This window comes from Protopterus annectens, chromosome 7.part0, assembly GCF_019279795.1.
Source record: "Protopterus annectens isolate FY-2018-M chromosome 7.part0, PAN1.0, whole genome shotgun sequence".
NCBI lineage: Eukaryota > Metazoa > Chordata > Ceratodontiformes > Protopteridae > Protopterus > Protopterus annectens.
The window spans coordinates 1,377,850,107-1,377,862,606 of NC_056739.1; the positions used below are offsets into that span (position 1 = coordinate 1,377,850,107).

The 12,500-nt window shown below is 42.4% G+C and overlaps 1 protein-coding gene across 1 annotated transcript in view; it reads right to left on the reverse strand.

Annotated features, from left to right (window-relative positions):
• PPP4R2 (protein phosphatase 4 regulatory subunit 2) overlaps window positions 1-12,500 on the reverse strand; it is a gene marked incomplete in the record, with an annotated part of 674,825 nt that overhangs the window by 584,496 nt on the left and 77,829 nt on the right. Inside the window, 1 exon segment of the mRNA XM_044077974.1 lies at window positions 11,653-11,823. Within this exon segment, the coding sequence (XP_043933909.1) occupies window positions 11,653-11,823 (171 nt within the window).

A 12,500-nucleotide genomic window follows, 5' to 3' on the forward strand; every position in this document is an offset into this window, starting at 1 on the left:
TTAATAGTGCGTTGGTTAAATCTAGCACAAAACCGACAACCAGAAACGTGATCAGGGCCTAGGCAAGGAACACAGTAAGAATGACAATCCTTATGAGGTATTTGCTTCCCACAAGCAATACAATTATTAACTTTTTCTGACATCGGTCTGGAGCAAGAAAAAAAAAGTTTCAAGTTTCCCCAACGGGGTACTAAGCTTTATTGAAGACTTCGGATCTGAAACCAACACGAAAATCTCAGGAGTCGGCCGACCGGCACTTGCGAAATGCTTCTGCTTCGGGCACCGTGCCGCAAGAAAGACTAAAGAAAATGGTGTCGGCTGCTTTTTTTATGCCCCTGACGACCTGACGTCAGGGAAGGGGCAACAGCAGCCGACGCAGGACCCAAGACTTTGGAATTCAGGCCGGCTGAGGGCAACCTGCCAGCAGGATTACCCGAATGTAATGATTGCAAAAGTGAAACACGAAGAACATCAAGCTGTCAAATGGAAAAAAGCTACCTCCCCATTCCTCAACACTCCCACTGGAGTACACAAAAGTTCTATTCTTGGGCCCCTGCTATTTAACATTTTCATACATGACTTCTATCGGACCATCCCCGAAACTCACCTCATCCAATATGCAGAGGACTCAACCATAAATCTGTTCAGCCACTTCCATCCCCATTCTTACTAAACTAACCCAAAATGCCTTCTCCTTAACTGAGCAAAGGATGCTAGACAACCACCTAGCACTCAATGCCACAAAAACTAAACTAATGTTATTTACTCTTCCTAAAACCACCATCCTAGACAAAAATACCTTCATCACCACCAGTCAGAATAACACACCCCTTGAAATAGTATCTAATACAAAACTGTTAGGTGTCCTAATCTATGACCAACTCAAGTCAGACACCCACTTACAAGCAAATATCAAGAAAACACACAAGAAACTTGGCATGCTCTATCGCCACAATTGGTACATCTCCGGTCCCACCAAACCAACACTCGCTACAACATACCTTATCCCATCCCCCCTTTACGGAGCCCCACTCCTCACCAACCTACAATCCTCCCTAAAAGCTTAACTATCCTCCTGTTACTATATAATTTAAAATTTGCAACAGGCTACAGATCCCTAATACATCACTGCACTGCCCTTCACAAACTCAACTGGCTAGAACTACCCAACTACCTCACCTATATTCAACTCGCTCAAAGCCCATACATCTTTAACCCCTCTCTCTGTCCCTCCCTGGCCTCCAACCTTTAAGATACACCAGCCCAATAGATCCCCAAGATCAAACTCCCAAAATCTCATTGAGCTACACAAACCCACCCGTCCCCCGGGTAAAAATCTTCTGTCCTTCTCTATAGCCCGCCTGTGAAATTCTCTTCCTCCACTAATCCGCACAACTAGCAGCCTGTCTTCAAAACCTTACTCCACTCCCATCTAACTTCTAAATGGGAATGCTCCTGTACCCATCCTGCATGAAATTCCCAACCGAAGCTAATCCCCTACATCCAGCAGACCTCCAAACATCCTACTATTATTACTTAACAGCAATAAGCACCTATTGTACTCATACACCTGCACATATACAAGATTGTATAACACTGAAATAAGCATCCAAACACCCTACTATTATTGGTTTACTCCAATAAGCATCTACTATATCCATACACTTGCATATAAATATAATTGCACAACACTGTAATAAGCACCTATTGCAACCAACAGACTTTCTGCCTAAATTAAACTGTTTAATCACACTATTTTCTTCATGTATGCATGTTTTTTGTATTTTTCCCATTTTTGGGTATCGACTGCGGTAGAGGTGCTGCGGTAGCGTTGTCACCTTACAGTAAGACGTTGTCCTGTTCGAATCTCAGCGAGAGCGTCTTATGTGGAGACGTGCGTGAATGGGCGTACCTTCGTTGAAGGTTATGCGTCAGGGCTGGCAACTCTGCATGTAAAAATCTATTGCCAATCATTAGCGGACCGGAGTTCCGCTTTGGCGACCCCCAACCGGGAAAAGCCGAAAGACACAAAAACAACAACTACATTATCTATTGTTATAACTGCTTTGTAATTAACTTCTAATGGTTTTTGATTCATGTACTGGAGCTTTTCTCCCCAGGACTCCATTGAAAATGGGCTCCTAGTGGCCCAATGGACCATCCTGGGAACAAATTGCAAATAAAATAAATCAATCAGATGGGGGAATGAGATGCTTGAGGATTATGGAGAAGGAGAAATGTTAGTGTTTGTATCTCATTTTAAACACACTTTCATTAAAAATGGATTCCAGACTTCAATATATATCCAATGATTTACTTTCTGCCAAATATGAAAAATGTTGGCATGGTAAAGTGTAGAAAATTCTTACGAATTTGGAACTTATGCCCAATATTGAAAGTCAAACATTGGGAGTAAAGAGATCTTAGTTAGCAGAATTAATGCTGTAGTGTTCATTTTAAATGGTCAGTGGTTGTTGAAACGGTTGATGCAATACTGTTCCTTTTAATCAGAAAAGGTATAAAGAATGTATGATTCTACTGTTCAAAGAGAGAGGGCGTCAAATTCCCAGTCCCCCATGTACTTTCCCTTTTCTGCAATACAGGAGATGGCTATTCTTTGCTGAATTGTGTCATGTTGAAGTTACTGGGTACCCTTAACAGTCTTGAATGGGTCCTGGTTCTTCTGGGGGGGGGGGGGGGGGGGGGGACAACTAGAAATCTCAATTTTGTCAAAAGGATTTTATAGGAGGAGGAGGTTCTCACCCCCCTTTATGCACATCCTTTGAAAAGAGGCACCCAAGAGTGATCAAAATGTTATTACCCAAGCAGTCAAATGAAGTCCAGTACGTTTGGGTACATCACTGATCACTCATCCTGTGTGAGTAAATCTATTACTTGAGAAAGTCTGTGGTATGCTGTCTGGGTCAACAGAATTCCCAAGATCATTTCTGGAATCTTTTGCTTTTTTTTTTTTAAAAAAAAACATTGGTTATCAGGGGAAAGGGGGTAGGTATAGAGGAACATTCCTGTCCACTGAATGGAAAAGGTATCCATATTCCAGGCCTCTCTGCAAGGTGTCTTGAAAAAAAAAAAAAAGAATTTCTTCAGCTGTCTGTTGTGAATGAAGAAAAACAGATTTGCATGGGGAAATCACACATATGGACAATCGCCTAGAAGGCCTTTGTGTAACTTCCATTTATGGTGGTCTACCCTGGATCTGCTCAGTCTGTCTGCAGTGTTCTGCTCTGACAGAACATATGCAGCCTGAAGGAGCAAACTGTGCTGGATTGAAAGTTCCTAGAATATTAAGGCTAATCTGCAAAAGGGGCAAGACCTGGTACTCCCCCCCCCCCCTCTTTTTTTAATGTACCACATCACACAGTGTTGTTGTCTGTTCTTGCCAGTAGACGGCCTGGAGTACACAAATGGTTCAAGGTCTTTAATGCATTTATTAAGGCCATTACATCTGTACTTTGCATTGTTTGGGGGGGGGGGGCATCAAACAGAACCAAAGTGTGAAGCTTCCATTCTTACACATAGAGGGATGGAGAGGAAAATGAAGACCAGGATTCAGAATGGTTTGCTGTACACACCATAAAAGCTCTTTCCTAACAAAGTTCAGCAATGGGACTGTATAAAAGACAGCAGATGGTGCTGAATCAATACCGACTTAAGAAACCACTATATTTTTCTCACATGTAATCGGTCTGGTGGAATCAAAAGTGGAAACCCATGTAGCACAAAATCTTGAGATATTCCCTTGCTGTTGTCACTGTCTGAGGAGATAATATATGAATTAGATTTGACAGAATATTGCCTTTTCTAGACTAAGATTAACCAAACATTAGACACGTCTTGCAGACAACCTAGAAATGTTACTACCCCTCACAGAACAAAAGAGGATTTCTTCAAATTGACGTGAAAACCTAGAATTTGACAAAAAAGCAAGGATTCTTGACAGTTTTGAAAATAATCGGCCAAAATAAGGCAATCATCTTGGCAGGAAAAAATGTGAATGTCTTGCAGTCTGCACAAAGAAATTACTGACGCTAGACACTGTTAATACACCCCAGAGCAGTGGAAGAACAGCAAGGAAAAGAGAACTGAAAAGATGAACCAAAAATAGAAAACCTTAGAGTATCTGAAGTTTCTGTGACTTAATATGCAATGATAGAAGTCATTTAGGTTGAGACAGTCACACAAAACACACAGTAGGAAACAAGAGGAAAGAGACTGAAAGGTGAACATTTTGAATTTTAAGACTTTTATGAAATGTCATAAGACAGACAAGTCCAGTACAGGTCTCCAGGTTCGCTCTGTTGGGTACTAGAGACATTTTTGTATAAAATCCCTTTTCTTGTGGAGAATCTGGATCAGATTCTATGAGACCTTGTAACAACATATGGTAAATGAGAGGAAAAAAAAAAAAAAGAGGTGTTTTCTTTGTGTGAAGGAACTCCTAAGTTTGAATGGAAGAGTCTCAATGCAATTTGTATCCCGTCTGAATAATTTTCAGTACTCGGGTATCAGCTGTGCATCGTTTGCAAGAGATAGAGACAGAAAGATTGCCAGCAAGTAGTAAAGGGTGGCCAGGGTTTGTGCATAAGAGTATGTTGTTGGTGGTGGCGGGCTGGTTGGAAGAAACAGTCAAAGTTTTCTAGGACTGTGATTGGGCTTGAGCTGCACCTCCTTTTTCTTGGCATTCCCTTGCCTTTTTTAACTGCATTTCAACAGCAAGAAAGTTCCGAGTTTTTGGCAGGTACATGTCTGCCTATATAAATCAACATGTTCGCCAGCTACCCCAGACATATGGTGCATGTCGAAAGTACTCAAAGGCTTTTCTATACTGGTCAGACATCCACCTCTTGGCAAGATGCATCTCATACAGCTATATGCTGCTATAAACAGAGAAAAAGAAGTGTTGTACTTACCATAACATTCCATATCAGTTGTTAATCTCGCCTTCATTCTTACGGATGGGTTCAGAGCCGATCCTCAGCTCAGAGTCAGCCTACTACAAAGCTCAAGGTCTTCAGATAGCTCGAAGCCAAGTCCCTATCCCATGATGCACCTAGAGTTACCTCAGATCTTATCTGCTGTGTATAATAATACCATATGTCATTCTATTACTCAATAAGAGAAATCTGTAGAAGGGTTGAGCAACCAGGAAGAATCCAGCATCACAGTCTTCAAAAAGCCCAGGAAGGGTTAGGAGGGCGGAAGTAAGAATGAAGGAGAGATGAAAACTCACATGGAACGTTATGGTAAGTACATAACTTCTTTATGTGAAGTTGTTCTATCTCGCAGTTCACTCTTACAGATGGGTGGCGTCCCAAGCATCATCTATCCTCGGGTGGCTCACGGGAGTATGTTTTTCAGGACAGGCCCTGTCAACTTTAAAATGAGTGATAAAGGTATGAGGTGTTGACCAAGTGGCTGCTGCACAAATGTTATCAATAGGAAGTCTGGCAGAAAAATCAGAGGATGTAGACACTGCTCTGGTGGATTCAGCCTTAATTTTATGTTGCAAGGGCATATTAGCAGCTGAACAAGCTAAAGTGATACAATCAGATAACCACTTGGGCAGAGTTGTTTTGGTCACTTGCATACCTTTCCTGGAGTCTGAAAAGGAGACGAAAAAGCTGTACAGATTTCCTAAAATCTTTGGTTCTATCCAAGTAAAATCTGAGCGGACTATAACTATCAAATTTGTGCAGCATATATTCTAAATTGTTTGAGTGATTGGCTTCAGTACAAACTTTAGGTAAAAAAGAGGGGTTAGTTTGAAGTGAAACTATATCAGCATGGAAAATCAAATAAGAAGGCTTGACAGACAAAACTTGAAGCTCTGACACTATGTGGGCAGAAGTGATAGCTACTAAAAAAACAAACAAGTCTTCCATGACAAAATGTTGAGGTCACATGAGGAGGCTGGCTTGAATGGAGGAAGAATAATGCGAGAATGCAAAAAAAGTAGATTCCATGGGGTACAGTGAGATTTTACAGGTGGCCTGAGATGAAAGGTCCCTTTAAGAACGGCTTTGGATAGTGTGACAATGTTCAATCCTTCAAATCCAAGCTGAACATTAGAAATGGCAGCCAGCAAGTTGAACACGAACTGTTGCTGCTGCAGCTCTTTTGTTAAAAATCAAAGTCAAGAACTCTAAAATGGAGGCCACGGGGGCTTGATAGGGATCAATATTGTTTTGAGAGGCCCATATAGAAAATTTTTTCCATTTGCTAAGGTACAGCTTCCTCGTAGAGGATTTATGAGAGGTTAAGAGAATTTGAGTAGTCTCAGAAAGGTTATGGAACCTGGCTATGACGGGAAATGGAACAGCCAAGCTATCAGCTTCAGGGACTGCAGAGAGGAATGAAGTTCCCCCGATGAGTGCATCAGAAGATTCAGAACTGGGTGCAGAATCCAAGGGTCATCCAAAAGATGAAGTCAAAGGAAGGGGAATCAAATCTGACAAGGCCAATGAGGGGCTGTAAAGAATGATGGTCCTTCCCGGGGATTTTGCTTTCTGTAGTACCTTGGGTATCAATGGGACTGGTGGGAATGCATAGAGATGACCCCGAGGCCAATCGTGAACAAGTGCACCCCTTGGGGCTTCTTCCAGAGGGGGAATCAGGGCATAGTAGCTTCTGCATTTTGTGTTAATGTGACTTGCAAAAAGGTCGCGGCAAGACTGGCCCCACCTATGGAATATCCTGTCCGCCATTTCTTTCTTGAGGGACCACTGATGGGGCAACAAAATTGCACTGCTCAACTTGTTTGCTATCATGCTGGATTTCCCCGGATTGTGCAATGCTAACAGAAAGTGCTGGGTGGATATAGAACATTGCCATACTCTTAGGGCCTCGCGACAGAGGATATGAATTGGTTCCTCCTTGTTTGTTCAAGTACCAGACCACCAACGTTGTCTGCCCGAATCGCAATTGTACCCAGAGAGAGCGTCCTGGAAGTACTGCAATGCTAAAAGTACTGCTCTCATCTCTAGGACACTGATATGCAGGTGTCTCTCTTGATCGGTCCATGTAGCTTGGGCTGTTCTTCCCTGAAAATGCCCCCCCACCCTATCAGGGAAGTGTCCGTGGTCACTGTGGCCGCTGGTGGGGGTAGAACAAAGGGACGACCCTATTGTGACATGGACAGGTCAACCACCACTGAAGATCCTTTTTGCAAGAGTTTGTGATCATTAAAAGGTGCGACATGGGGAGCTTTTGGTAAGACCACCGAGTGAACAGCCATTGCAGTAGCCACATGTGCATGCGACCCAGTGCTATGGCCAGAATTGCAGCTGCCATCATGCCTAACAATTTTAGAACTTCTGATGCTGGAGCCTTGTTTTTGGATATCAGATTGCAGACCTGCTGATGGAGTAGTAAGACTCTTTCTACTGAAAGTCTCAGCGTCGTGGTGCTGGTGTCCAATTCTGCTCTGATAAAAACAGTATGTTGCAATGGTGACAAGGCAGGATTTTTCTGAGTTTATTGTAATGCCCAGCTGGCTGCAGAGTGACAGTGTGTCCCTGGCTTGAATGAGTTGATGCCTGGTGGTTGCGGTGAGGAGCCAATCGTCTAGGTACAGAAACACCTAGAATCCTAAACGTCTCAGGTGAGGCATGACCACTACCATACATTTGGTGAACACACTGGGGGCTGTAGTAAGACCAAAGGGTAGAGCTCGAAACTGGGTAATGTTGGCTCACAGTCAGAAGTGCAGATGATCCCTGGACAGTCTGGCCATTTTTATGTGGTAGTACACATCCTGGAGATCAAGCACATCCAATGGTCTTTCCCCTAAAAAGGAAGTATCAACTGAAGTGTGACCATCCGAAAAGGGATGAGCCATCACAAGGGATATTTACAAAGGATGACTTGAAGGGCTCCACGAAGAAAAACAAGCGCATCCAGGAGTGAGTCTCCCAAGAACAATTCCTGTACCCACTGCCCTGCTCATTCCATCCACTGCATACGAAATGAGGCGCATTTTCGAATTAACTACTGAGTTGAAGGTAACAAGGGGGGAGACAACTTTTTATAAAGCTCCTGCAGCTACTGTACCGTGAAGAGCATCTCCCAAGCTCTTTAAGGAGCTCTCTTTGCAGTCTCGTAAAATGGGTTAGATAGTTGAGAGAATGCAGTGGAAGAGTTGCTGAACTGTAAGTGCGCTTCCCATATCTATCCATGCTCCTGGAATCGCTGTTAGGGGAATGGATAGAAGAGGAAGTTTCTGAAATTTCCTTTTTAGTGGCTGCCGCCATCACCATGGCATCAACTGGCACACCCTTGGTCAGAAAGGATTGGTCTTGGGGAGCAGAGATATTAGGCCTCCTAGGGACAGGCTCCATGGTGTCCAGAGACTCCCACTCCCTTCGTGAGACCAGCTGCATAAGTTCATCGAAGGGCAGAGACACCCAAAAGGTGGAGGGCTGAGACACAAAAGCCTTCAGGAGAACAGACTCGTCTTCAGTAGGGTTGGCGGACTGTCAGTCACCCCTCTGCCTAAAGATTTCTAGTATCTCAGCAAATGAGATTCTAACAGGGGGACCCTTCTGATTCATCCAAGTAGTTATCAGATGTCAGGGACTCCTGTGGGGAGTCTAGATGCTTCCCCTTACAAACTCTCTTCCTGGGATCCTCATCAGTGGGAGCTTCTGGTGAGGTCTCGGAAGAGCATGGGCCATCCAATGGGGCTTCCTGAGGCTCTAGGTCTCTCTACACTTGGCAAGGATGTGTGAAGCAGAAGCAGGACACAGGCACTTTAGGGGAGAAAGAAGCCAGACCTGAGGGCGAAGATGTCTTAGGTGACCTAACTCTCCTCATGGCTTCGACTGCACCTCTGCTCCAATGCGAAGGGACCGGGGGTTCTGAGGAAACAGTCGATACCCCTGGCACCAGGACAGTGGGCTCAGAACAAGACATAGGAGCAGAGCTCATATGAGCAGAGTCGTAACAGACAAGTTGGTCTGACTATCCTCCCCGGACCTGACCATAGAGAGTGTCGGCTCCTAGATTCCTCGATCGGCACCGAGGATGTCAGAGTAAACGGAGCCGAAGACACTGGAACAGGCATCGGCTCCGAAGGCTTCATGATCAACAAGTCCGACTCCTCCAGCTCCAAAGTACCAGTATGGCTTGGAGGAGAAAGAGTAGTAGCTGGCAAAAGGGTCTTCAGCTCTGAAACTGCTTAGGTTGGAACTAATAATTTAGCGAAGGCCAGTGCCTGTAAAAGCTTCTGCACCACACGATCCACATCCAAATTGGAAAGGCTGATCGAAGACAGAGATGAGTGGATAGAGGGTGGTACTGACTGTAACAGAGGAGACTTGGGTACTCCAGACACTGGTGCCAGAACTGGGGACCGGCTCCGATGTCTGTGGAACCGACGTAGAAGACTTTTTGGATTTCTTACTCTGTGAGAGACATTTTCTGGTCACATTTAGGGCATTTTTTTAAATCCTGACTTAGGGTGTTTGTCTTGCTCAGCCATACTGTACAAACCAAAGTTATCAAAAAAAGGTTACTGTAAAACTGTGCACACCCAAATAATTTTTAACAGTAAAATCAATCAACAAGCCCTTTGAAAAATACAGGCTAAAAGTCGCACACACACAAAAGTATTTATCTAAACAAAGATAAAGTATCAAGTTGTGACAGTCACTGTCTAAACGCACACAATACTAAATGCTACTATTTCACACACTGAAAACTAAACTTTAGCTCTAATTATTCTAAACTGTGACGAAAGGTCACTAATTAAGCACACTCTAAATCTATTAATAAAGACAGATGTGACAGAAAAGTCACTGATTAAACACACACTAATAATCTAAACTAGGCCTAGGAAAAACTAGGCCAATTAGTAATTTAAGAAAAAGCACACCAAGGGAAAGGGAATTACACAATAAATCTGTAAGAGCTTATATAAAGTATCTTAAAACTACTGCTAATAAAGAGTTATCAATACAATAAAGAAATATTTGAAAAAATAAAATTGTACTGGCCCGAGCTAGCGAGAACCTCCGATCTATTGCAGCAGCAAACTAGATCTGAGGTAACTCTAGGTGCATCACGGGATAGGGACTTGGCCTCGAGCTATCTGAAGACCTCGAGCTTTGTAGTAGGCCGACTCGGAGCTGAGGATCGGCTCCGAACCCATCTGCAAGAATGAACAGCGAGACAGAAACACTTCACATTTAAGGATAATGCTATTCTTTGAGTAACTGACTTTAAAAACTACAACTTAAACTAACATATCTACAGGAACCAAACATTAGAGTTGTACCAAGTAAAAAGAGTTGTACCAAGTAAAAATATTAAGTTTCCAAGATGGAATATAAGCCCTTCCACTCACTGCCATACATTCTGTCATAAACATTCAGATATTCGGGGGTGGGGGGGGGGGGGGCAACAGTAAATAAAATCTGCCAGTTTTCATTCAACACTAGAAAGCTTCACTGATCTGGCAATTAGCACAGAGGATTAAAACTCTTGGCTCTTCTGTTAAGCTGTTTTTCTGTTTTCACGGTTTTTCTAAGCAATTTCAGGAGACTGTTCTGAAACTTCATCTTAAAATTCCCTTACACTCACAACTACAAGCATGCATGCATGCATGCATGCAGTTGCTAACACTTCACACAAGCTTGTCACTCCTGCAAACCAAGCACACCAGCATTGTACACATATAACTACTGGCAAATACACACAGACTCTCTCCTCACTTCACACATGTACATGCTACTCCTGCAAATAAACTCCTCGTACAGTAAAACAGCATGAATGCAAACACAAGCAAATGCAAACGCACTTAAACTCTACCTATACATGCACACACAAACTTACAATGGCTCCCCCGCTTCCTTTTTAGTCTTAGGGAAAAGATTCCAGACTAAACACAAATCTTACCTATGACAAGGAAGGAAGGAAGCTTTCCTGATGCACCCATTTCCTAAATGTGCGTACATAGTGATGTGCAATTAAATCGGAGGTCCCAAATTCACTTCTGGAGCAACAAGACAAAGTTACCACTTAAAAGATGCAAAATAAAATTTTATATGAAGATCTACACATGAACAGTTCTGGGGCATGCTACAGGCCATATTACAACTCTCAGTCCACCTGCTGGACACTAAGGTTTAAATCAAACCTTCCCACAGAAGGAAAAAGAAATACAAGAAATAAAGGAAACAACAAGTATAAACAGAATATATTCCCTAGTGGAAGTTAAGAACTTCCCCAAGCCCTGAAAGAAGAGAAATACGAAAGATTCATAAAATAAATTTAAAAAAAAAGTGATGGCAACCAAAGGAAACCTATAGATGGAGGGAAAAAAAGAAAACCCACAAAGATCGGGGGGGGGGGGGGGGCTGTAACAGAAAATTGGAAAACCATAAAATATGGCATATGACAGAGCTGGCAATCAGGGAAGTCTGGGGTGCCTATTAGGACTCTACACACCAAATATTAGTACTATCTACTTGTTGGTTTTATTTCAGGAAAAAAATGTCAACGCCATCATTCAATACGTCCGTTCATCAAACCAGAGAAGGAAGCTACAAAGCTACTAAAAAGTACAAAAGACTGCAATAAAAATAATTCACTTTAGTTTCTAATGTACATTACTAATTTTCAATTCAGACATACCCATTAAAGCCATCAACGATTTTTAATATCCGTGCTTTCATTTCTTCATAAGGAGTAAACTCTATATTTGGATTGCCAGTGTCTCTTGGTTCTGGAGCCGAAGCCCTAAAATCATCCATTACTTTTTCAAGTTTGAAAACGAAATAACTTTTGAACTGCAACCACTGAAACCTATAATAAAGAGAAAACAAACCATTATTTCCATACATTCAAAGCAACACTTAGAGCAATACTGCAAAGAAAAAGCAGGCAAGGACCACTTATACCAACCAGTTTACCATCTTCAGGCCAAACCATCCATCTGAGGTAATCAATATCATACCCTAATGAATATACAAAGCATTTGGTTCCCTTCTTTCAAGCATTACGGGTTTGAGTTAGAACTCACCATGCTAGCATGTACAGAAAACATTTACAATAATGTATCACCCTACAAAGGCAAACATGCATACAAAGTAAATTTGAAAAAGAAATCCACATTAAGTTCAACAACAAATGTGCTAAAGTCAGAAAGAGAGATTTCTGAAACAATCCATTTATGTAAGACACTTACCAATGAAAGTGTACACAGTATGTAACCAACTGCTATAAACTGCAGCAAATAGCACAGAAAGATGATGCCTTTGAGGAAACTAACATGCATAAACATGAAAAATGTACCAGTCTACAAAAGTGTTGATTTTCAGTCTAGAATTCCATCATACCAGATTGTGCAAGTCTTTGAAGTCTTAGTCTTCAATGGACATGCATTTTCTTGCTTGTTACACACCAACACCTGCCTAAGTGCACCACTACCACTCAACTACAACAAAACTCCTGGAGAGAGAGGAAAAAAAAGTTATGCCAAG